The sequence below is a fragment of the Takifugu rubripes genome, chromosome 15 (assembly GCF_901000725.2).
Source record: "Takifugu rubripes chromosome 15, fTakRub1.2, whole genome shotgun sequence".
Lineage (NCBI taxonomy): Eukaryota > Metazoa > Chordata > Actinopteri > Tetraodontiformes > Tetraodontidae > Takifugu > Takifugu rubripes.
In genome coordinates, this window is record NC_042299.1 from 11,873,856 (window position 1) to 11,896,256 (window position 22,401).

General features: G+C 44.8%; 1 protein-coding gene across 1 annotated transcript in view; it reads left to right on the forward strand.

Annotated features, from left to right (window-relative positions):
* pcdh1a (protocadherin 1a) overlaps window positions 1-22,401 on the forward strand; it is a 69,831-nt gene that overhangs the window by 39,296 nt on the left and 8,134 nt on the right. The window contains exon 4 of the mRNA XM_029848653.1: window positions 11,832-12,051. Within this exon, the coding sequence (XP_029704513.1) occupies window positions 11,832-12,051 (220 nt within the window). The remainder of the gene's footprint in view (window positions 1-11,831; window positions 12,052-22,401) is intronic.

Sequence of the window (22,401 nt, forward strand, 5' to 3'; positions counted from 1 at the left end):
TTTGTCAGCTCCGCGTCCACCCATGTGATATTTCAGAGATTCCAGCTGCAGGCAGATGAATTACTGCCTCCATTAAGACAGCCCGTTTTAAAGCGACACAGCTAATTAGCCGTGTTTACGTTGTATTCACTCGGGCATCCATATTCAGATGCAAATCACTTTTTAAAGTTATAGAGGTGCATTAAATAGTTTTTTTGTCTTCTGCAAAGCACTTTTCCCAATACAAGTTATTGAGATTTTGTCCGAGAGGCACTCCCTCCGCCTGAAACCTAATCCATGTTGCCTTTGGATTACAAATATATTTCATCTGACACTTAAATGTACTGCAGAGCCGAGGTTCTGTTGCCAAGCAACTTAGCAAAGGTACAAGCAAAGGATCATTATAGATTTCTTGAAAGCATCTTGGAGTTCTCTTAAAGACACTGTGCCACTCTGTCGGCAGACGAGGACGGCGTGTTTGCATATGCCTCCGCTATCTCTGGCCCTCATGAATTTCATTCAACATAAAACTGACAATTTTCCATTTAAATAAACAAGCAAAAAAAAGAACCCTCCAAGATGGAGCTTTTTCTGCAAGAGGAGCTAAGTTAAGTGCCTCCTCTTATGCATCTATCAGACGTATGTTACTAAGTGGAGACGACAGCATGGCCCAAAGTATTTAAATGGTTCGTGGTGCTTCGGCTGTGATGGCTACGATATGACATGATGAGCCATAAATATGTCAGATATGACTCAAGTGATCTCTGAGAGGGCATGGCAGTAGAGCTTTGCGACCAGATCGCCTACCTCGGGGGGCTCTGCCTAAAACCCATTGTGGAGCGCTCCACCGCAATTCCATCAGTGGATTAATCAAATCTGTCATTGATATCGCACCAAATCTTTATCAGTTGTGTGTTGAATTCCCCCTCCGTCTGACCACAGCTGCAGAGAGAGGCTGCTCCTTTGTTTTCTAGTAATTTAATGAGACAGAGTTGCTCCAGTTGAGGCCATTTGTTTACCACATAAAAAGATGGGGGTTTTTTTGGTTTTTATGTGTGCGGTTTCGCAAAAATTTTAAGTATGCAACGGATACAAGAATGCCTTCATGTTGAAATGATGCCCCGGGAAATGGAAGATCGCCCTGTCCCGATTTCCTCGGCAGAACATTCATTTATTTATTTGTTCATTTATTTACTTTCCTCGGGTGGATGTTGGACGTTGTGAAGCCTGCAGGAAGAGCAACGCTCAGCGATTATCAGCTGAGAGTGGACGCGGGGCGGAGGAGCAATCAGGGGTGGGATCTGGGAGCGGGACGTTTGCGTGGATTACCCATGCGTTTGGGAAGTGGGCGATCAAGCCGAGGGCAGAGGAAAATGCTGGCATTTGTTTGCAAAAAGGAGGATGATTATAGAGCTCCCAAACATGCTAACGCTTAGCAGCCTGGCTTAAACCGAGTCATCTCTTCATCTGATGATTTCGGACGTGCTGTTTTTCTGATTTATTACAACACGTCAAGCTCCTCTCAAACCCCGAGTCTGCAGGAAGATCAATGTCCACAACGCATCCTGTTTCTGCAATGACTTGGCGCCGCGAAAAAGGTCACTATGAATCTAATTAAGGAAGACTTTTCAGTTCTCTCGTTAAGGCGGACGAGCGCAAAGACTCGCCATCAAGTTGCACTGAAAGGATTACTTTGAGCACAAAGAATGAGATGCAGATGCACTTCCAAACGCATCCCAGCTCTGGGAATACTGTGCCAATCGGCACATCTTGGATGCACAGTAACAAATCAAGACAAGCAAGACCACCAGAGATGCTATTTATAGCACCGCACATTTGCGTGCACATTGGCACATATCACGGAAAGGCCAGATCGCACACCCTCATGCACGTAGCCAGGAAAAAGCAAGAAAAAAACTTTTAAGTATGGTTGAAGGCATTTTCACGCCTCTTCCCAATCCAATTATGTTCCAGTTCAGACAAATGGAACTATATGCACGCTTCTCAGCCAGATGCTGCAGCAATAAAGATATTAACTCTCTAGATGGGAAGTTTGAGAGGCAATAAGGTGCCCAGCAGGGAGGGATACTGGGATTAATTTCTCTCAAGTCTACCTTTTTTGTATTCATCTACCCATTCTCTGACTATTTTATCTTCATGGAGATGGAAACTAAGAGTGCTTTTTGCTTTTTATTTTTTATTTTTTTGCTCACCAAGGAACAGAGGGACGAGATAAATAAAACAGGCTAATTGACCATCAGCACTAAAGTGGGTTCTTGATGTAAATCTAATTTGACTGAGCTCATCGTTCCTTGCAGGAAGTCAGAGAAAGTGTATGCAAGGTGCGTCGAGTGCGCAACAACACCGCAGCGCTGAAAAGGCTAATTATCGACACTGATGTGAGACTAAACAAATCAAATAAGTTGGTCAGCCACAAGAGTCCACGTCCGCGAGGCTGATATATGGTCCTCACAACGGGGCTCTCATTAGAGCACAGTGGGAAGATGGTCATCTGACTTTGCTCCACTTTTTGTTCATGTGACTCGCTTTTTATTCAGTTTTTTTAGGATCTCAGCTGCTGGAGATTGAATTGGAAATGTGCCCCAGGGACATTATGTAGATGGAAAAAAAAGCATTTTGCACTTTAGCCACAGGCTAAAGAGACACAGATATCTCCATTTGCCAAGCTGCCAAAGCATCCGCTTAGTGACATGACAGATCGTGGCCAGATGTGGTCTGACAAATTCCAGATATTTACACATGCGGAATTTGGACCTTTTTTTTTTCTTAACGGCCAACACATTTCTATTCCAGCACTTACGTGATGAAGGTTAAGATGAATCATGTCATGATTGTAAGAGCTTCTAACGCGTGATGCTAAAAGCTCTGAAATCTCCGCAGCGCCATTTTTCCCGAAGCTCCAGTCGGTGCAGAGCCTGATAGATACCACTGAAAATATCCCGATGAGGTCACGCAGTGTCGGGATTTAAAGTGGCGAAAGTTCTCAAGGCATTAGAATCACTGTCACGTCGGGATTCCTGTGCACTGTCTTTGCAAGTGATGATGGGAAATATGGGAGGGATCAGACATTTCCTCCACAGCACTGGCGCTTCGTTAAGGCTGGTAAATCATTTATTATTGTGAGGCCGGTGTTATTTATACTTCACGCTCTTGTATGGTCATAGTTTGAAAAGCAACTCATGTTGGTTGGTCATGTTGCCATGGTTACCACATGGGTCATACATAGCATCAATAAGTACTTCATTAGGATGAATGCGCGCAGTGCAATTAAGTCATTGCCGTCTTTGGAAGAGCTGTGAAAATGTCAACCTCCTTTAGGTAAAGTGTCCAGAAGGAAGCAAATGAATCAAAACATCTGGTGTTCACTCAGCGCCATGTGTGTTATTCAAAGGCAGCAAAGAGTTAAACAACATAGATAAATGCAGCAGAAGTTAACAGCCAGCCGGTGCTGAAATGATAAAGCATGTACGCATTAAAGAGGCTCAGCTACATTCAGGGGTCAGGAGGTCTTCCACTTAACAATGAAAAACATCATTTCTCAGATGTAGCAGACTGGTCAGAGGAGCCAACTATAAAGCTTCTCCTCTGTCATCCTAATCACATTTTGCCGGTTGGATTTCACCCTCCTGCTGTTATTTATCTGGGCTTATTCAAAACATCACTCTTCTTTGATCAAATCTGGCTCCAACTTCACATTTTTCCTGCCTCGCAGCTGTGACACGCTATCCTTTGTTTTCCGCTCGTTTGTCCTTTACGTGTTGCGCAGGAATGGCTGAGGCTCCTGCGTTCCTCCCTATTGTGACTCTTCCATGTGTGCCGTTGTTTATTAACCCCCAGTTTTGCCTGCGCTCACCTTTCGTTCCTGGGTACGGTAAAAGATTCTCCTTTGAGAGTCTCCCATTGTCTCATTTTCGCGCTACACGTGGCTCCGCGTTAGCATATTTAGACCCTGCAGTGTCAGATAATGAGAGTGTCAGTGGAAAACTAACCATCTAAACCCAAAAACCAATCAAAAATTTTAATCCTGCGCCCATCCCAATTAGGTTTTTCTACTGATCCTTCCTCAACATTCGGAAAAGCTTATCCCAACCCCCCTCCGGAATCTGTGGAGAGACCAAAGGCTGCTCCATTCCTTTTTCCTGTGCCACCAGCGATTTCATTCTGGCAAGAATTACCAACTCTCACATGTTACTAATCAGTTCTGAGTCACCGTGTTCATTTTAAAAGCTGTTGCGTACCAGAAATACATATCTGACAATGAATTGGTCAAAATAAGTAAAAATTAATATGATGCTGGCCAATGGGATGAATAATTGAACTTAAATATCATTTGACAATCTTTAGTAATAAAAGTGTATCATAACTTTGACTTTGATCAAAAGTGTAAAGATCTTTTGGTAAAATACCTCCGTAGGTGCCGAGAGTGGCTGATATATACTAATGTGTGGTTTTTTTGGGTTTTTTTTTTTTTTCAAGAAAAGTTGTTCTACCAGAAAAAAGGGATGCTTTATTTTGACACTTTGTTATGGGTGCATTCTTCTTTTTATTTTTTATTTTACTTTTTGAGTATCATTTAGCTGAAAGCAGGTCAGTGAAGGTGGGCGGTACATGTGTGGTAGCTGCAGCAGTGGGACGCGATCATTGTTGGACGATGCCCTGCAGCTGACAGCACCGGAGCGACCAGAATCAGTTTCATACCCTGACTTGAAATGTGTTCTGCAGTGAGAGGTCTTCATATAATGGCGGGCAGGAGCGTGTGTGCGTGTGTGTGTGTGTGTGTGTGGGGGGGGGGGGGGCAGCCATAGCTCATCGTAGGACAGAATGGCTGACGGAGAGCTTTTTGTCAACAGCTGATGCGTTCACACCAGCGTTCCCACATCCTGTTGTATGGAACGGCGCGAACAGTCAGATTTGTCATCAGATGTGGCAGCTATATTCACACATGGTGGAGTCTCGCCGCGGCGGGGCTCGGCTTTACTGTGACAACATTATGGTATTTCAAGGCCGGTGCTCCCATTAAAATGAAAGAAGGAGGAAATAATAGTCCAGGAGAGGGGGCAACGCAGACAGAGAAGGATGCGAAGTCATTCTTGCCTATCAAGACCACTGAAGTCTGTGTGATTGGTTCACTTTTTTTGCCCTCCCTCCATTTACCGCACATGAACATGGGGAGTCCTGCTCTTTATCCACCCCTCACCCCTGCCCCTCCTCTGTCTGATCACTTCATACTCCACCCAAATCCAGGCTGACTCTCCAGCACTCCCCGCCACCCCCCCTCCATCTCCCGCTTATGTTCCTCCCTTCCTTCCTCCCTCCCCCCGTCTCTCCAGCGTGTCCCCTAGTTTTCTGGTAGCTGTGTCTCTTTGATAATCCAAGACTCTTTGAAGACTCCAATTCCACGCTGCTTGCCTTGGAGCTATTGCACCTACAAAAACAACTGTGTGTGGGGGTGTGTGTGAGCGTGCGCGCGTGTGCAGAACAACACAGAAGAGAGCAGGAGATGGGATGAGAATGGAGGACATAATGGCAGGATGGGAACTAAAAAACAGTTCCCTATGCATTTCCTGCACAAGCGCTCCGCTCTTTATGGTTTCATGCTGGCCACGTACACCGAGAGGTGCACTTCTTCATTGTCATATTTGTTGGTGCGGCTCATTTTTCCCCCCCCGCGTGCATTCAGAGGCAGCAGCCTCATTGATTCCCACACGCCGGGGCCAGGATGCGCTCCCAAACACAACGACTAAACAGAAATTATCGTTGAATTCTCAGGGTGCAATCAAAAGGGCTTTTCACGCACGCTCTGATGACGTTCCTCTCAGAGTAACAGAGAGCAAACGCATTCTGGACTTATTATACAGGCCTGAGCGGTAAAACGAGCCGGAGCAAACGCTTGGAGACAGTGAATTTCTCTGCAGATGCTGTGTCAGATGCCGCAAAGAGGCAATTAGAGAAAATGAGTTGGCTTTCCTTAAAATATCGGAGCGATCGGAATTAATCATCACAAAACCTTTTTTAAAAAAAAAAAAAAAAAGCCCGTCCACTTTCACTCCACTCTAAAGCGCCGCTCCCACCTTTGACGGTACCTTCCAGGGAGCCAGCCGTGCGGTCTCCATTCCTCCATTGTTTCCCACTCAATCTTCAGGCCTTCTTCCTCCATCACTGTCTGGAGCCCTCCCCTCTTTGTCTCTGTCATTTCTGCCTCCGCTTGGCAGAGGCACTCGCCATTGGGATTTAGAAGAAATTGAATTGAATTATGAAGGAATTTCTCTGCAGTACGATTGGCATCATTTCCTGCACACAACAGAACATCATTCTCATATCTCCCGGTGTGGGGGAATGAAAATAGGCCATGCACCATTCTTTCTCTCATCCTTTTAAATTGAATTTTTCATATCACAGGGGCACTGAGACATCAGCCGTCTCCTTTAACATGGGCAGAAAACCCATTTCGTAATATCTGAAACACATAACTGTGATTCGGTTGGCAAAGTCTGACTCCCAGCTCCAGTTCACATGGAAAATACCTCAGCTCAGATTGATAAACAGGGCCACATGGGTTCCCAACCAGTTACAGGGAGTCTCGTTGAGCAGCTGGATGCCATCGTAGCATTGAAAGGCACTTTACAGTAAGTTCAGTATAGTGCATGGAGGTCCATTTCTGTCACGCGGCACTTAGTGAAACTGGCATTCTTTCACAATTGCAACTTCTTTTCTTCCTCCAGCCAGGTTGCTTTCATCGTCACCCGAACCAGATGTTCTGCGCTACAGCGCCGCGGCTTGATTGGCTGTTTCCAGATGAACGTCAGATGCGTCAGATTCCGCCTCCGTATCAAATTCTGAATAGTCAGCGTGACTCATTGGCCACGCCGCTACTTCTGCGTCGTGAAAATTTGCCCACAAAACAAAGCGAGCCGCGTCAACAGTCACCGAAAGTCTATTTTTCTGTTTGGCGCCGTCACTGATTATTTCGTCACATGCAAGGCAACGCGGCGTTGTATTTTTCAGAGGGAGGAGAGAATCTAATTATTTTGCTACAAATAGAGCATGGTGCATTTCCTGTCTACGCTACTTCAATCCAGTAGATGTCACTTGTCATTAAAAGTAAACAGATTAACGGATTAGACTTGTTTTGATTAATTCATCCAGATATGATGCACCTCCCTGCTTTGATAGAGTTATGTTTTATCAATTACATATCAGATGCTTTAAATCTCGGGACAAACATTAAAGGGCTGTTATAAAAATCCAACCCCCCCCCATCTCTGCAAGTAACCGCATCCCTCCGCACTAACAATCTGCGAGGCCCGGCTGGATGACAGCACACCTGACGGCAGAGTGGTGTCAGCTGGCTCCGGGGCTTTGACGACAGACCGGGAAGAGCCGCCATCCCGTCAGGGGATCAGCGGTGCAAATCAGCAATGGTAATAGAGATGCTGCACCCCGAACGCTGTCACCAAAAGCCCACAGTGTGATGCCTCAGCACAGCTCTCGGCCATTGTTCTCCCCCTGTGCTCTTTGATTCGAGCTGCAGCCGAACGCGCCTGCTCGACATCACATCCCGCCGCGGACCACCGAGGCTCCTCTTGCTCAGGCTCAGCCACCATCGGACGCTGCGGTCAGTCCGACGGCGTGATCTTCCCCACGCAGTTAGGCTGCAAGTTAGCTTCGGAGATGGTTGTAGATGTTTCCGTCATAATTCAATCATTGTTGCAGTCTTTATTTTATGTAGATGTATACACGCATGCATGTGTTACCCAACAGATGCTTCTAAATTCTGATAAATTAATCCCATAATATTCACCCGAGAATGCAGTTTGACTAGTTTGCAAATAGTTGGCATCCACAAGAGCCTAAAGAACATGTCCCTCCATGTTGAATTGCGAGCTTTCTTTTTATCGCGCAAACTTTGTCAGGAATTGTGTAGTTTTCTTTCTCCGGAGACGGAGCCTCTGTCAAAATAATGTTTGTTTTTTTCAAAATAAGACCTCAATCAATGTGATTATTTTCCTTTTTAATCTGACTAATTTGGAGTGTTTGTGAAGTCGGGGATAGGACATAAACGAAAGCCGGCCATTTCATTTAAATCTCAGTCTTTGTTTTTTTTAAACTGCCGCAGCACAAATGGCCTTTCTTTCCACATCTGCTCCAAAGTGCTATTTTATCTGAGCTACGGTCCAATAGCACAGCAGCAGCCTTGTAAGGAATGTGCCAGGGCAGCAATTGTGGTGTCCGTTGAGGAGAACTTTGATCTCAAACCATTTCAAACTGCAGGCCGTCGCAGCTTTACCCTCCCACACCACATAAAATCATCTTGTTTTCATTTTTGTGTCTCTTTTCAATCAACTATAACTGCTCCTAAATTAAAATACAAGAGGGCTCGTGATTGTGCGGCGCCAATGCCAAGCCGTGCGTGACGCCAACATCGATGCACAATTGCTCAGCCCGTGGAAATTATTTATTTAACACAGTATCCTTGACATGAGCGAGTTCCTCGACATCAGCATTCTTATTCCAGGCGCTGATATCAGTGTATCAGGTGAGTGTTCACTGTTCACTCTTGCATTTAATTAACGAATAGCAAATAGATTCAAGAGCTACATTATCCACATTTCCCAACAGCCTGCAGGAGGTGAGCTGCCTTGTGCATGCAGAGCACCACCATGGATGAGAGCGACTGGTCTAATTGGCTGCGACTAAACTTTGCTGCGCGGCACCTTCTAATTGTCTATTCCTCAAACTTTATCCACGCCAGGTTATGCCAGGGGTGCACCCGTGTGTTCAGCACAACGCAGCAGAGCACTGTTGTTCCTACTGATGCTCTACTCACGTAGACCGCCGTAAAAATAGATCCAGAGAGTGAAGACAGCCTTAGGTGTCATTCTCCAGAGATGTGTTGGGGTGCAGGTTTTTTTTTATCATCTGCACTATCTCTTGCTTTCTTTTTTATCACTGAAAGCGTACGACCGTGACTCTTTATGTCCTGTCTGTGGTGGCGTGGGGCATGGGGTGCTCTTCTCCCATAATGCATTGGAAGACAGTCGAGGGACTAAACTATACAACACACAGGAGGAAATGACCACGCATCGGATAACCACAGGCCTCTCTCCGGCTTCCGAAACATTCACCTGAAACCATGTGACGCTTGGGATCATTCAGACTTCGCAGTCGATGTAATGTTTCTGCCAGAATGAGAAGAGGAGGTCTCCAAAGGGCTGAGGGAGGTCTGTGTAGGCAGCGGATGATGGCTGTTTATTATTACATTAAAATGTGGCTCGGTCCCCTTGTAAAGGCAGAATCCTGTGGTTTCTTTCCATCTGCGTTGGGTCTGTAACATTAGGGCTCTAAATGAGACCATTTTTGCCCAGTCTAACCGGGGTTATGGATTCATATGTCATCGCAAATGTCCCCTCTTTCGTACTCAACCCCACAGCTTCTTACTCCTACAACAATGCCCAGACAATCACGCTCTCCCGCCTCCAGTCTCCCGGAATCTAATCCTTCTGTTTGTCCCCTCAAGCACCGTCCGTGTCTGCCTGACCAACTCCGCGCTCCCGCTCATCCTCCCCGCCCCTCCGTACCACATCCCGGCACCCACCCCCCCAAGGCCTGGCAAAGGATTTGTGCTCTGACAAAAAGGAGAATCTCTTTCCCATCTCTGTAGCCTCAGCTAGTTATCATGCCCAGGAAACATGCTGACTCTCTGGAGTGACGCCTCGAGGTGAAGTCTAAGTAAGAATCCATATTTTAACTGCTAAATGCCCCCTCACTTTTAAATACAGGCAATGCCTCCAGGAACTCCCATCATATTTTAAGAATACACTCTTTAACTCTATCGTTGCTCTCATCCAGCAGAGAAACAATTGCAGATTAATCCGGGAGGTTTGGAGCAGCTCTCCAGTCAGACTTCCAGACAGCTTTTTTTTATTGTCCAGGCTCTTTTATTATTCTTAAGAAAACTGGGATCTGCTGATTGAAGCTCAGGATTCAGCTCAGGATTCACCTTTTCAGACATTTTCACAGCCTCCTTTGCTTTTGATTGACAGACTCCTTCAAAACACGCATTAAACGAGGATATGATGTTTGCACAATGATATAATAGCACTGGCAGGGGGAAATACGTTAATGCATACGCTGTACATCTAAGGGAAATAACCAAGAGCGAGAAAAGTTCTCAATCTAGAGAGAAAAAAATATGGCAAGTTGGGAAATGGGGAGATTAGCAGGTTTAGAATGCCCAATAACAATATTAAGGAAGCAGCGTTGATATCACTTACCTGAGCTCTAAAAGCTTTTCTCACTATCAGATGCGCACGCAGTGAAAAAGGCCGATGCCAGGAACGATTCGGCTCTCTGCTTTGTTTGCTGGAGAGAGTAAAAAAAAAAAAAAAAAAGAGAGCGGCGGAACGGTGGAAAAGCAGCAGCCCCGCGGTATCGATCCGGGCGGACTGGTGCAGCGCAGGCCGGGCCTGTTCTGCTGTATCAGTGCTTTGCCGACTTTTACGAGGGGCGCTCGCGAGAGCCGGGGTGGCGGGGCGAGGGGGTGGAGGAGAAGCGTGGCCACACGCCTGCTTCAAGGAGTCATCTTTCTGTTGTATAGGTGAGAAGCCATTAGTAAACTGATCTTTTTCAGCAGGAAATTTAATGGTCTCCTAACTGTATTTACAAGCTATTCAATTTGATCAAGGCTGTGATCTTAAATCATTTATTATACACCGCTGGGCTTTCCGTCACATATAAGGTTTCATCCGCATTTTCATTCATTAATTTCCTTTCTGCTTCTTATATAATCCCATCAGTGTATAATAGGGGAAGGGGTGGTCTAATCATATATTTTAATGCGGGGAACGCATTGACCCGGCCTGGGTTCAGCCCTTCTGTGTGTCCCTTTAGCAAAAATATTGTCTCGTCTTTCCAGTCGGTTAAACATCAAAAGCCAGGGAAAGGGGAAATGTTAAAATATGGAGATAGGAAGCATCTCACTGGGGCTATACTGATTAGTGTACCAATCATTGTCATCAGAATTAATTTGCCGGTGGCAGATTGAGAAAATGAAACTTTTGTCTGACTAATGGCGATGCTCTTGCACACTCCCGTTCTCCGAGACCCCCCCTGACTCTTGTTATTAGCCTTTCCCTCCACTTGCACGGGCAATGTGGGGAATCTCTTTGTGTGTCTCTGCACACCGCCAAGCCAGGTTGTGAGCTTAATTGAGGAAATGACAATGACAGTAATGCACATGCCGTTGACATTCTTGTCTTATATTCATTAGTCATTTTTTTTCTTCCATCTGGAAGTCGTGATAAGGTTGACCGCCGGTGTCATAAAATCCATAGATTGAGCCCTGGATCACGGCTTTCTGACTTTAGCCGAGTTACACAGAATCATTGTTTCTATCCACATGTGTACAGAGTATCATACAGCATCTTTAAACACATGTCCCAGTTGTTACGACCCAGTCTTGTTGCTTCGCTGGGGACGTTCTTACATCCTGTGTAATTCAGTCCCTTCTGCTGTGTTGCTATTATCGCTGAAGTCCACAACCTCCCTCTGTTTATGTATCTTATATAATCTTCGGAATAATGATTCTGCAAAAGGCTGTTAAATATTTAGGCGTGTTTAATATTTAATAGTATTTTCTGACTTTGGGGAGTGAACTTTATAAGGTCAGAAAAACCTCCCTCACTCGCCGTAAATGATGGAGTCTGGAGATGTAACAGTTGCCGATGGTCCCGCTGAGCACCTACAGAGCGCTGTCATGCCACAGGAAAGTAAAAGAGATGAAAAACTTGCTCCGTATCAAAGGTGTTCATTTGTTGTCTCTCTGTTTGCAGCACCCCCATCGGCGCGTGACCTTCTCCACCGCCAACCCCGTGCAGGACCTGCAGGATGCTTCTCAGCACAGCTATTATGACAGCGGCTTGGAGGAGTCAGAAACTCCGAGCAGCAAGTCGTCGTCTGGTCCTCGCATCGGGCCTCTGACCCTGCCCGAGGACCACTATGAGAGAACAACTCCAGACGGCAGCATTGGCGAGACCGAGCACCCCGAAAACGGTACGGTGTCGATGTCGTAAGGGGCGAACGCTGGCTCCAGGCTGGCGTTGTCAGGTTTCGAAGTTGTATTTTTCAGTGGGCGGCATCAGAGCTGGTTTTTGCAACGTCTCCTTGCTCCTCATCAGCGGGGCCCCTGTCAGACACCGTTAATGACCCTCGCTCACAAGTGTGCTAATTAAAAAGCCCAACTAATGGAGCGTTTGCCCTCTAAATAAATCTGAACCGTGGCATCTGCCCCGGCATCGCTTTGTTTACTTAAAGCCTTTCCTCGCCATTAGCTGGACCCATGTTGCACTGCAGCTTAGGCATGCAGCAGCCATAATTTGTGGTGCAGAAATCAATCCGCAGTATTGACCTGTGAGGCATAATAGTCATTTATCTGTCGCATGGTACAAACAGAACCTATTACCAGTTTCAAAAGGCAATATGATGGCTGATCCACGCGGTGCATTTTTCAGTCAATACAGCTGCACCTCAGTGAGGATCCGTTAGGACGCCCAGTTGATTTATATGGATGTATTTGCTTGTTTTTGGTTTTCACTGCATGAAATGGAATTAATCTCTGCATTTCTTTAGATACAGTTTAGTTCTTTCAAAATAAGGCACCTGTGGATCTGTAACCTTGCTATAATTAGCAAAAAATACTGAAACTAGAACTTTTAATCCTAAGTGAAGCTAACAACAAGCAAAAACAATTAGCTCATAGTTTATCCCATCTCAAAAGTGATGGGCTGCATTTTCTCCATATAACCATGTTAAAACAAGGCATATTCAGCCTATATACATCGTTACTTCACTGAGGAGGGACTTTTACAATTTTATTCTTGTCTTTTATTCTTGTCTTCAGCCATAAAAACTTCTTCTTTTACATTAATTAACATTAAGTGCTTGCACCATAAAGCAAGCACTGGAGGCGTTTAGAGGTGTGCAAAAGAAAATCACCATTTTGTCTGTTGCTACTCCATTTTGTCAAAAGCGTTATTGTACTTCATATAAAAGTGAGTCTCTTTCCAAGTCATTAATTCTTTTATATATGTTTGAATAAGGCTGAGAATATGAGGGCTGAAAAAAAACTACAATTTAAAAGAGAATATTTTGTTCATAAACCAGGAAAGAGGAAAATCTTCAAATAAACATGATCCTCCTTGACGCAACCAGTTGACTGTAACGGTGTAACGAGTTTGGCTCTCGTTATCTTAACAAAACCAGTCCATCCACCCCCTCTCCCAGCATAGACCAGTTACCCTCTGCCCCTGTCTCATTCCAGTCTTTCTGACGTGCTTTAACATTTACACTCTCTTCCAGTAGTACTGGTGGAGCTAAACCAGCTCAGGTTTAAACACAATGAGATTACATTGTGGTTTTTTTCATCACATTAAACATATGCATATATTTTGCCATCATCGTTAAATCTTGTAGTTCCATTATCATTTGGTTTTCCAGCAGCAAAAAGTGGCTTCCTGCTCTTTGTTGTCAACAGCAGGAGCGCAAGATTGTGAGGGAAGCCGCAGTTAAAGAATGAAAGGACGGCACAACATGGGGGAGATGTTAGCAGTGATGATAGTGGGGACTCCGAGTGTCTGACAAGGACGCCAAGCCCACGAGCGCACGTGCGCTAGGAGATGCACAGATGAACCACTAACCAAGGATAGACCTCATTAAAACGCGATTCTCCCTGCAGAGAGATAACAAAGAGCCCACGTAAACTGAAGGATTAGACGGAGAAATCAAAGGAGATGGAGGAATTCCTCCCTGGTTCCACCTGAATAGAGATGAAAAGTCTTTTTCTTTTCTTATTTTCCTGTAAGCATTTGAGTGGCAGAGTGACAGGTCGCACTGATGGGAGGCTTTATTCATGACAGGCGAGATGACTGACAGGCAAAAAAATTGGAAGGTGAGCACGACGTGTCCCTCCATTTGAGATGGATAAAACACAATATACGAGGGCCTCGCTGTCAGCCCGTGCATCACTGGGCCCCGGAAATATCGACACAGACGTGATTTGTTCTACAATTTGAACTCCGACTTTGCTAAATGTACATTTACATACGGCGCGTCAGTGGCCAGCAAAGGAGACTTCGACACCCCCTCCCCAGCTGCCCATTGGAATTAAAGTCACTCCAACTGCATTGGTCTTGTCTGACATGAGGCGAACACATGAAGCTTCTGCTCTGATCTCGCGCAACTCGATTCAAGCCAAGCTAATGTTAATTAGCGCCAGAGCGATCGGTGGCGTCTGATAGCTTTACTTGAAGTGTCCAGAATCTCACAGACGTCATGTGATCTGGTTTTATTGGATCGGACGGTGGAGAGGCTCGCTGGTTCACTAAAGCAGACATCAGCATATTCCCCACGGTGCTTGTCTTTGGAATTCAGAGGAGACTCGGTCCAGAGCGGCAACATTTCTGATATATGTCATGTATGCTGCCTGATCTGCAGCAATTAATTTCTGCAGATCTTCTTTCCGTACGCCTGAGCAGCTGCTCCCCCACTTCTAATTCCTGTCTTTAGGCTGTGTTAAAGCACACTCCATTTCAGTTCCCCCCCGTGTGTGTTTTACACTTCTGTTCGTCTGTGCTGGGTGCAGATTGCCCAGCTCTCAGCTAATCCCAGCAAATTTATTTATCACACGCGCTGCTGCGTAAGTTATTGGAATTCCATACGTTTAAATTCAAAACGCCAATCCTCAATACATTTTAAGCGGTTTTAATAGACTAGTGATAATCACTTAGCTTCCTGGCAACGACGCCAATCGACTGTTACTGTAGTTTTGTGACATCATTCATTTAACGTTTAGTCTGCATTTTAACAAAATCCTCCTGCTGGACATTATATGAATATAGGAAGGTGATTTAGGTGCACGTGACTCCTCCCTCTCATCCTCCCCCCTCCTTTCTAGTCTTTTATAATAAACACAATTTTCAGTACCTGATGGTAGGCATCGTGTTCCAGACCACCTTGAGCGGCAGCCTTGAACGCCTCCTGCACGCTTGTTTTGACAGTGCTGAGCTCATCAATAAGCCACACTAATGATGTAAAACCTGTGTTTGTATCAGGGCCCAGATGCCCACTGTGAAATCTTTAGCACTTGAAGCTTTAAATGACCCAATCATGGCCACTTGCAGCTATCTGAGACATCCGTTTCAGGTAGGCGTTGCTGTTGTGCAGCCCAATAAGCAAGTTCAGAATAAATTCCCCACATAATATATACACAGTGGTTTCCAGGCAATTTAAAGGCAATGTGTGTTTTATGAAATAAATGGTTTAATCAATGTCTGAAGCAGCACTAAAAGCCAAAAATAGACCACAGGGATCGTTTTCATTTGATATAACACTCGCATGCTTTGTTGTGGGTTGTTTATAGGCTCTATAGGGAAAGCTTTCTCCATTCTATATGACACACAACTAGAAGAATGGGTATCATTCCAGTATTTGTATTTCTTGAATACCGGTTTGATACGAGAGGAAAGCTGTAAATGTGATCTGAAGGGATGGGGGGGGTCCCGCCATAGACCTGGAGCAACAACATAAAGCCTGTAGATGGAGCAGACATTTTACCAATGCTGGCTGCAATCACGCACGCTTTCAGTGCTTCTCCATCAGGGCTACGCTATGAAAGCAGGCATTAACAGAGTGCACCGTATGCACAGATACCAGTATCTGCACGCGCACACGCATACACACACACTCATGTTACACACTCCTCAATTGACCACAGATGGAGGAATTTTGCTGTGGCCGGTTGCCCAGTGTCAGGTGTCTTCCCTCCTGCAGACTCACAGCCATATGGCCTATTAAGGAGGGTGAGGTGAAATTGAATAAATGGCAACTCGATGGTAATGGAATTCTTTAATAGTCCTGTCTGATCCGGCAGTTTTGGAGACTTCTGCAGAAGAGTGGCGTTAGAAACGATCGGCCAGGCCACATTATTGAATATAGGAGGAGTGTGCATATTAATATGCTCATAATCTCGGGTACATTGCTCAGGCCATGCTCACAGGGCTGCTGTGTGTTGCCCTCCACTCCACCGCTTCTATTGATTTCATTTTTTGTTGTTGTTGTTTTCAGATAAATAGGTCACTATAAGAGCCTAACTGGAGCAGAATTAAAGGTGTCAACCCTGGATTAGGCTTTGACACCACCGACAATGCAGCAACCGTGCCCCTTTCAGTAATAACTTTATGGAACGCTGCAGCTGAATCCAAAACGGGACTGATGATGTGTCAGCGTCTCACGGTTAGCAATGCGTCTGGGTTTCCCTTCGCCTAATTTGAGCGTGGCCGATAACAATGGCAGTGGCGATCATCCGTCCCCAAATTTGGCCTGCACACACTGTAGCGTAGACGAGATGCGTATCATTACTCAGACCAGTAGCTGTAAAGAAGTGCCTTATTTTCTCGCAGAGTAAACTGGCACACCGTGATTTCTACGCATTTGCAGCTACATTTAATTTAGAAGGAACCTGAATAGTGCTCCATTATCCCACATATAAATCCACCTCTTTCATTCACTTTCATACTACCCGTCTTTTCAACATAAAAGAGATTTCTCTGTAGTTTCATCATTGTGTCCAACTGACTCCCAGGCTTCGGTAACACTGGTAAAAACACTGTGCTTTTATCATAGCCTGAGACCTATTCGGTGTAGTAGTCTAACTGGGGGTCATTTAGCATGTCAGGATGAAGAAAAAAGGGGAAAATGCCTAAAAGAAACGTGCTATTTTACACTATTTTACATCTGTTGAATAGCAGAGAAATAGTCATATCAAGTCATATGAGTTATGTCCTAACTGATTTAGTGGTAGATTTGTGGAACGTTTTTTCCAAACACTGTATATCTAAGTCCGATCTATGCTAGCTCTCCAGGTCTTAGCCACCATAAATATAACATGGACAAAAACCCAGATGAGTGTTTTTGAATTATGCCTCAAGTGACACATTTAAGCCCACATTAGAGACCATAAATAGTGCTTTTAACACCACCATGCCACAAAAACTGTCTGGTTTTAGCTCTAAGCTTGTAAAATGAATGAGTGAGCAGTATGCCTATATGCTTTAGATGTTTCACTTTAACAAATGTAGATGACTCTGTACTTGGGATGCAAAGAAAAAGGTTTTCTAGCAGCCTGCTCTCACCGCACCACGTGAGTCTGGCCGACATCACTCTGAAGCAGCAGGTCCGAAGGTGGTAATGTACATGTAGACGATGGTATAGCAGGAATTAGAAAAGCCAAGTTCCAATGAATGCTTTGTCCATGTAGCTGGTGGTTGGGTTGGATTATGAGTGTGGAAGACAAATAAGGAAAGGAGATTGTTCCTCTAAGTGGCTCTTACCCAGGCACCCCCGGCTCTGACTCACAGAGCAGGTGAAGAACCCAGCTTTGGGGAGGGCTGCCAAACTTCCCTCTAACTAGTGTTGCGCCCCAATGATGGGTGGCACTTGAGGGACTGGAATTGTACCAAGCAATGCTGATGAATTCCTGACTTCCAGGGAGTCAGAGGAGTGGCTCCACTCAGTCCGGCATATTTCCGAGTTCCCTCTTAATGAAGATGGCTACACTCCGTAGCAGCTCTCGCTGCACCATGTTATTTATTTATATATAGTGGAATTGTCCTCCTGGCATATGGATCAATGCTTAATTTGCAGTTTTGTGTTAACATGGTATATCACACAGTCGATATTTCACATGCCTTCAGCTAAGTGGAAATGACTTGAATTATTCTTGCTCAACCCCACGGCCCAGCATATTACAGTGTCATGCATAAAATGTGACTTAACAAACATTTTACTGCTCTATTGGCCACAAAAGCGTGGCTGCCGGAGCCTCGGATGCATCTCCCACGCTGGTCCCAGGAATTTGGGTGCACTTTAAAACCTCATCTTTGGCTCAGAGTACGTTTGTTCTCACACCTAAAATGGTGTAATTTAGAAAGACTTTGACGTTTGGGCACTCTGTAGCTAGCACGTGTACATGTCATATGTGCTTTTTGTTGTCTGCCTTTTGCTCAAATTAAAGAGCAAACTTGTTTGAGTCCATATGTTTGTGGGCCACTTCCCAGTTTTCCCCCTTTTGTGTATTTACCTCTCGCATGGTTTTCTCCCGAGGCCACAAACACTTGTCACTCATCTTGACAAGCTGTCTCGCCTAAAGATGAGCTTCCGTCAAACTCAGCCACCGCCAGAGCTGGAAAATAGATGGCAAAAGCAGCCACAGGTGCTTTTATTATTCCATACAGCCATATGTATTTGTGTTTGTTTTCCCATATTATGCAATTTCCGTGGTTCTTGAGACAAAACCATGATGAATATGTTCAGTATTGAACAATATTGTGCTGCATTCAGGGTCACAAACAGATCCGTTTAAACGTGCATGACCCAATTCGCCCATTAGTGCATTCATTTTTAATGCGTCTCTCACACTGCAGTGGATGTCCTGTCCATTTATGTTACACTGATATGCTAAAACATTTATGTTATTCTCTTTTAATGTAGACAAAAGATGGTGTATTTTAAAAACACGGTCCTCTTCCAATGACCCAGAACCTTCCCATAATGAAGCGTTAATCCCTCATCCGCCTTCTCATTCACACATTAGGTCAACTGTATTTTTAGGCTGGATTTAGCTGGTTCGGGTGTGAATGGAAACAGCAATTTATTTGTCGTATTTTTACAGGCTGGAGCTCAAACTCTGTCAAACAGTAGGAAATGATCTGATGATCACCCGAGGAAGGCGAATTGTGGCTGGAACCACTGCGCTGACCTCAAAGCCCGGGACGACGGACCCCTTTCCATCGTGTTTTGCATTTCTGTCTACATGCAGAGACCAGGAGTTGGTTTTTCTCTAATATTCTATAGGTTCAGTATAGATGAATATGCCCCGTTTCTTTAATGAAAACCTCTTCAGGAAAGCAATCATCTGGTTCGGGATATGGAGGGCTACAGCAATCTTGTAAATTCACTGCCGTGGCCTCTCTGTTGCTCAAAAAGGCAATTTTCATATTTCATCACATCATAAATTTGAATTGTCCTGCTCCAAATGCAGCGCTTTTCTGTTTCGGGCATTGTGGGAACAGAGCTTTCCGTCTGGCCGCATTAGTATGCTGACTTTCCCGGAGAATTGTCAGTCATGCAGCAAGTCTCCATCTATCGAAAATGGTCAAATAAAGCTTTGCCTCTCCGGAGCCGTTATTTAGCTGCCGCATGGACTGCTTACATGATTCCAAAAGATCAGATTTGGAGAGATTATGCGGCCGGTTTAACCATATTCTAAACACGACGCACCTGCTGCGGCTGCATTATTTAAATCTGGGCGTATTAAAGTTTATCTCTTTATCACTTGTGCTGATGTTTTGCCTGGAAAGAATCCAAGCGGCGCGTTGCTCCAGTAGCAACCACGGCCGCCTCGTTTCCCTTTTTGGGTTGGATGTGATTTACGATCACATGAGCGGCGGCGGCAGCCAAAGGCCGACCTAAGTCGCCCCAGATGGCTCAGGAAATTGTTGAGAATACGTCACCATGGCGATAGCTCTTAACGCATTCATTTTTTCCCGCTTTTCCACGTACATTCGGGCTTATTCGGACCGTCTGTGGTCCCGCAGGCCGCGAAAATCAAAGGAATTAACAAAACAAAAAGAGAGGGGCGCTTTTGAACTTTATCCATTTAGTATGTCAGTGAGATCAATGAGTGAAAGATAGCGGGCATAAAAGGGTGCACAGGACTTAACATCAGGGGAAATCATCCGAGAAGAAAAATCACATCCTTTTTAAATAATTAGAGCTGTAGATCACATATAAATGAAAGACTTTGATTTTCACATTGATGAAAATTACCCATGCCTACGTTATTTGCCATGGCCGTTCCTGCCCTCCACTCCTTTAAATCAAGACTGTGAAATCAGTAATGGATTAAATTGAGGCTCTCCCATGCAGGTTAGGACGTGGGCAGCAGGGAAAAATATCAAAAATAGAGAAAAGATGAGAGCAAATCAGCAACGCAGCACAGCCTGAACACAACATGTCCATTACTTTAAGTGTTTCCTCCTTAATGCGCGCGGGGGACAGGGAAGTTAGAGCCACATTAAAAAGTCAGTCTGAATGTTTTCTGCAAAATGAATCATCTTCTTTCGGCTAATATGAAGCCGTGGAACGCCGCCACTGCGAGGGGAGCGGGAGGAAGGCCTCAAAGGCAGGGACCAGGAAATGGTTCTTTTCATGTGGAGAAGAAAGAAAAGTTGAGCGTCAGACAGAAATAGACGACTCCTCACCTTGGTGTCAAACACGGCGAAGGGTCCCGTGATCAAACCGTCCGTCTAATTACGATGACATCATTGACTAATTACCAGATTTCAGCCCGGACCTAAAAAAAAGGGTGTTTTTCCTTCTGATTTTTCTTTCCCCACCATTTCTACCCTGAGCGGCACCACTAATTATTACTTTTTCATGGCTCAAAACGTGGCAGAAACAGACCTCTGGAGCTCATCCCAGATGTTCAAAAGCTTTGGTGTCTGTGAAGTTACCTTCCTCACTCTTGACCTACGTCGTTATACTTTAATAGAGTTATACTTTCTGGCAAAGGGGGTGGGTGGGTGTGTGTGTGGGGGGGGGGAATTAAAGGAGAGATAAAATGAGAAAAAAAACCAGTCGGTCTATTGGGTGTCCAGTCACAGCCTCTTGCTGCAGGGATTTAGTCTACATGGCTTTGAGCTTTTCTAATTAAATTACACAGAAAACTGAATGGGAAATGTGCGATTTCTCATTTCAGGAGAGCGAGAAAAGGAAACAAGGAAAAGGAGGATGAGAGAGAAATTGAGTTTGATAATGCCAGCAGATTACTACATTTCTGCTTTGGATACATGAGCAATGTGCTGCTGTACTCCAAAAAGAAATTAGTTTTTGCTAATTTAGCTAAGGAAAATATATAGAAACTGCAGATCACTTATATAACTACTAATCAACATGTTAAAAAAGCAGTCATTAATTGGGAAACGAGCAGCAGGGAGCCAACCTGCTGTGAAAAACTGTCAAAGAAAGCAGTCCTAAAAAAACAATTTAGCTTTATGAATCAGTTATCACCTGCAAAAGACACTAAGCCTAAGCATGCTAACTTTGGTGAGTGCTTTAAAACATTAAAAATGTTATTGGAAGTAATGGGGCAACATTCTGTGCACTTTATTGTCGTTAGCTTTTAGTCTTATTACATTAAATCATCATCATGTTTTAGCAATGTCAAGCAATTAGCTTTGTTCTTACTTCTGAGTGAGGAGCAGCATTCAAATCGAGATCAGTGCATCTGTGCTTGCAGCATGATGCATCAGCTCCAGATCAGCCACATTAAAGATAAAAAAGAGAAGCGTGTTAATAAAAGACCTGCCTGGGTTAAAGAACAAATGCAAATTTCTAAATTTGGCACTGATGTCACCGTTGCTTTTCAAACTCAAGATCCTCATTTTATTCTGCCTCCCCGAAGGGTTCCCCGCATGAATATAAGATGGAATTCAGCATATAGAGTGATGCTGTTTATCATCCAGGCTGACTGCTCTAATAAAAGATTTAGACACAAGCATGGAGGCATCTTTTCTTCTGGAGTTAACCCGGTGGGTTGGCAGTCGACTGCAATCTGTTAAGTCGCAGATTAATCAAAACATTTTGGGAAATACAACAAAACACAAAATTCCAGTACAAAATAATATTCAAGTTCCCCCTTGGGCTTCTGTATAGAGGAAAGCTGATGACGTTAGAGCCTCAGCAATATGTGCATCCATTTAAAAGCCTGGATATAAACTAGGCTTTGGTTCTGAGGGTCATTACTGTAAAACAACATCAACAGGCAGGAACTGGTCCAGGTGACCCTGCAGGTGTAGCTATAGCATCATTATTTGGACTGGTCAATACTGTTGGTGGGCAGATTGGTTTTCTATTGTTTTTTAATATGGATGCGATTTTCAGCCAGTATTTGACTAACATCGCGTGCATTCTTCAAGCATGCTAAGAACGCCGTCAGGGGTTTATTGCATCGTCATTGAGAAATGTTGATGTCCTCCACTGGTGTTCGGAATCCGTTTTATCATATCGCGTCCTGACAAAACCCCACTAGCGGCTGACATTTCACATCGCATATCAACTTCTCAGCTGAAGGAGCTGGTGCATAGCGTGATCTGTCAGCAGGTGCTTAAGCTTTGTCAAACCCAGCGACACAAAAGGCAGCCTTCACATAAACAAACCCAAAGGCAAAAGCGGAGCGGATGGGAAGGGGAACCGTCACCCACTGGACCGTCCATGGGGGCCTCGCCCGGCCTCCTGCTGGAGGACGCGGCCGCTCATTGGCCTTCGATGACCCGGTCCGCTCCGTAA